The sequence below is a fragment of the Propithecus coquereli genome, unplaced genomic scaffold, assembly GCF_000956105.1.
Source record: "Propithecus coquereli isolate 6110/MARCELLA unplaced genomic scaffold, Pcoq_1.0 Scaffold223, whole genome shotgun sequence".
Taxonomy (NCBI): domain Eukaryota; kingdom Metazoa; phylum Chordata; class Mammalia; order Primates; family Indriidae; genus Propithecus; species Propithecus coquereli.
The window spans coordinates 4965560-4967031 of record NW_012147523.1 but is presented as its reverse complement, the minus strand read 5'-3'; the positions used below and the strand labels follow the sequence as shown (position 1 = coordinate 4967031).

The following is a 1472-nucleotide window of genomic DNA, read 5'->3' as shown; positions in this document are numbered from 1 at the left end:
AGAGTTAGGGTTTGAATTTAGGCAGCCTGTGTTCATAAAATTTCCATATTCCAATTGAAGTGATAAAATATTGATTCTAAATAGACTGAAACAAATTAAAGTTGTATTTTGTAATCCCTAGTGCAGCAACTAAAAAATTATATTATTTTTAATTACTGTGTCACACTATCCACAACAGTGAGGAAAGGATCATGACTGTTTCGAATTGATCTAATGTTTAGCACAGAATATGGCATTAAGTAAGTAGTAGATGCACAGCCTTGTAATTTGTAAGAGTTTCTCTCAGAGCCTATCCAAATAATAATTGATATTCTTCAATTATAGTTTAGATCTTTCTTTGTGAAAGTGGAGCAACAGTGTATTGCTCTTTGTGTCTCTACTGCCTAATGTTTTTATACATAGTGGAAGCCCATTGGATATGAATTGAATGAATTAATATAAAAATATATATATGAGCAGACAAATCCTTATTTCAAGTTTTTTTTGTTGTAGTATCTTTTAAGTTTGATGGAAGAAAAGAGTAGAACAATGAAGTAATCCTTGTATTTACCCAAATTTAATATTTTGGCAGGTAACCTAAATTATTTTTCATCTGTACTTCCTTTTTAAGAGTTGAACTTCCATTTTTTTGTGGTAAAATGGATTCGCTGTGGTTCAGGCAATTTGTAGTCCTCCTCTGGAAAAATTTGCTTTTAAAGGTAAGTAGAGGTATCTGTGGGAAATGATTATAAAAGCTAATGAAGCCAATAGGGAATTTTTAAAAAGCTCCTTCATTTTAGTTTATGGTATTTTTTTTCTTTTGTTCCAAGGCTGAGGGTAGCAGTTCTAAATCTGAAGAATACTGAGAGGGTGAATTAATGGAATGAGTAATGAAATATAGAAAAGGGTGAGAAAGACAAGCTAGGGAACCATTCTTATTATAAAATAAAGCAGAATAATGTAAGTTTATATTGTGTGTGTTTGTGCACACAGGAGTATAAGTACACATGTACATATACACACACACTCTTAGGTTAATTAACACAATCCTTTTGTTTCTCTTGCAGAGGCGGAATACAGTGGGTTTACTTGTGGAAATTGGCCTGATACTTGTAGTTTTGGTATTGCTTTTGATGGAACGTAAACTAATAAAAAAGGAGTTTCGTAATGCTTCCACTTTTGATCCTCTTCCTTTGACACTACCTGCTTTCCTCATTAATTCTTCAGTGGTATATGAGTTGGTTTATGTGCCTTCTGAAAGTGATGTGGCAAAAAATATTACTGAGATGGTGAAAAGGGATTTAAATGCCAATTTTAAAGGTTAGAAAACAAACCTTTAATGTCTAAAATTTTTCTGTAGACTCTATTATTAACTTTTTTTAGAGGAGTCATACTTCAGTGACTTTCATAATTTAGGTATTAATCTCCTAAATATACATTATGGATTTTGTCAAGTAATTTAAAATATACTTGTGGTATAATCCTTATTGAAA

At 31.3% G+C, this 1472-nt stretch overlaps 1 protein-coding gene across 1 annotated transcript in view; it reads left to right on the top strand.

Annotated features, from left to right (window-relative positions):
- LOC105810897 (ATP-binding cassette sub-family A member 3-like) overlaps positions 1–1472 on the top strand; it is a 66352-nt gene that overhangs the window by 16461 nt on the left and 48419 nt on the right. Inside the window, exon 3 of the mRNA XM_012644944.1 lies at positions 1047–1299. Within this exon, the coding sequence (XP_012500398.1) occupies positions 1047–1299 (253 nt within the window). The remainder of the gene's footprint in view (positions 1–1046; positions 1300–1472) is intronic.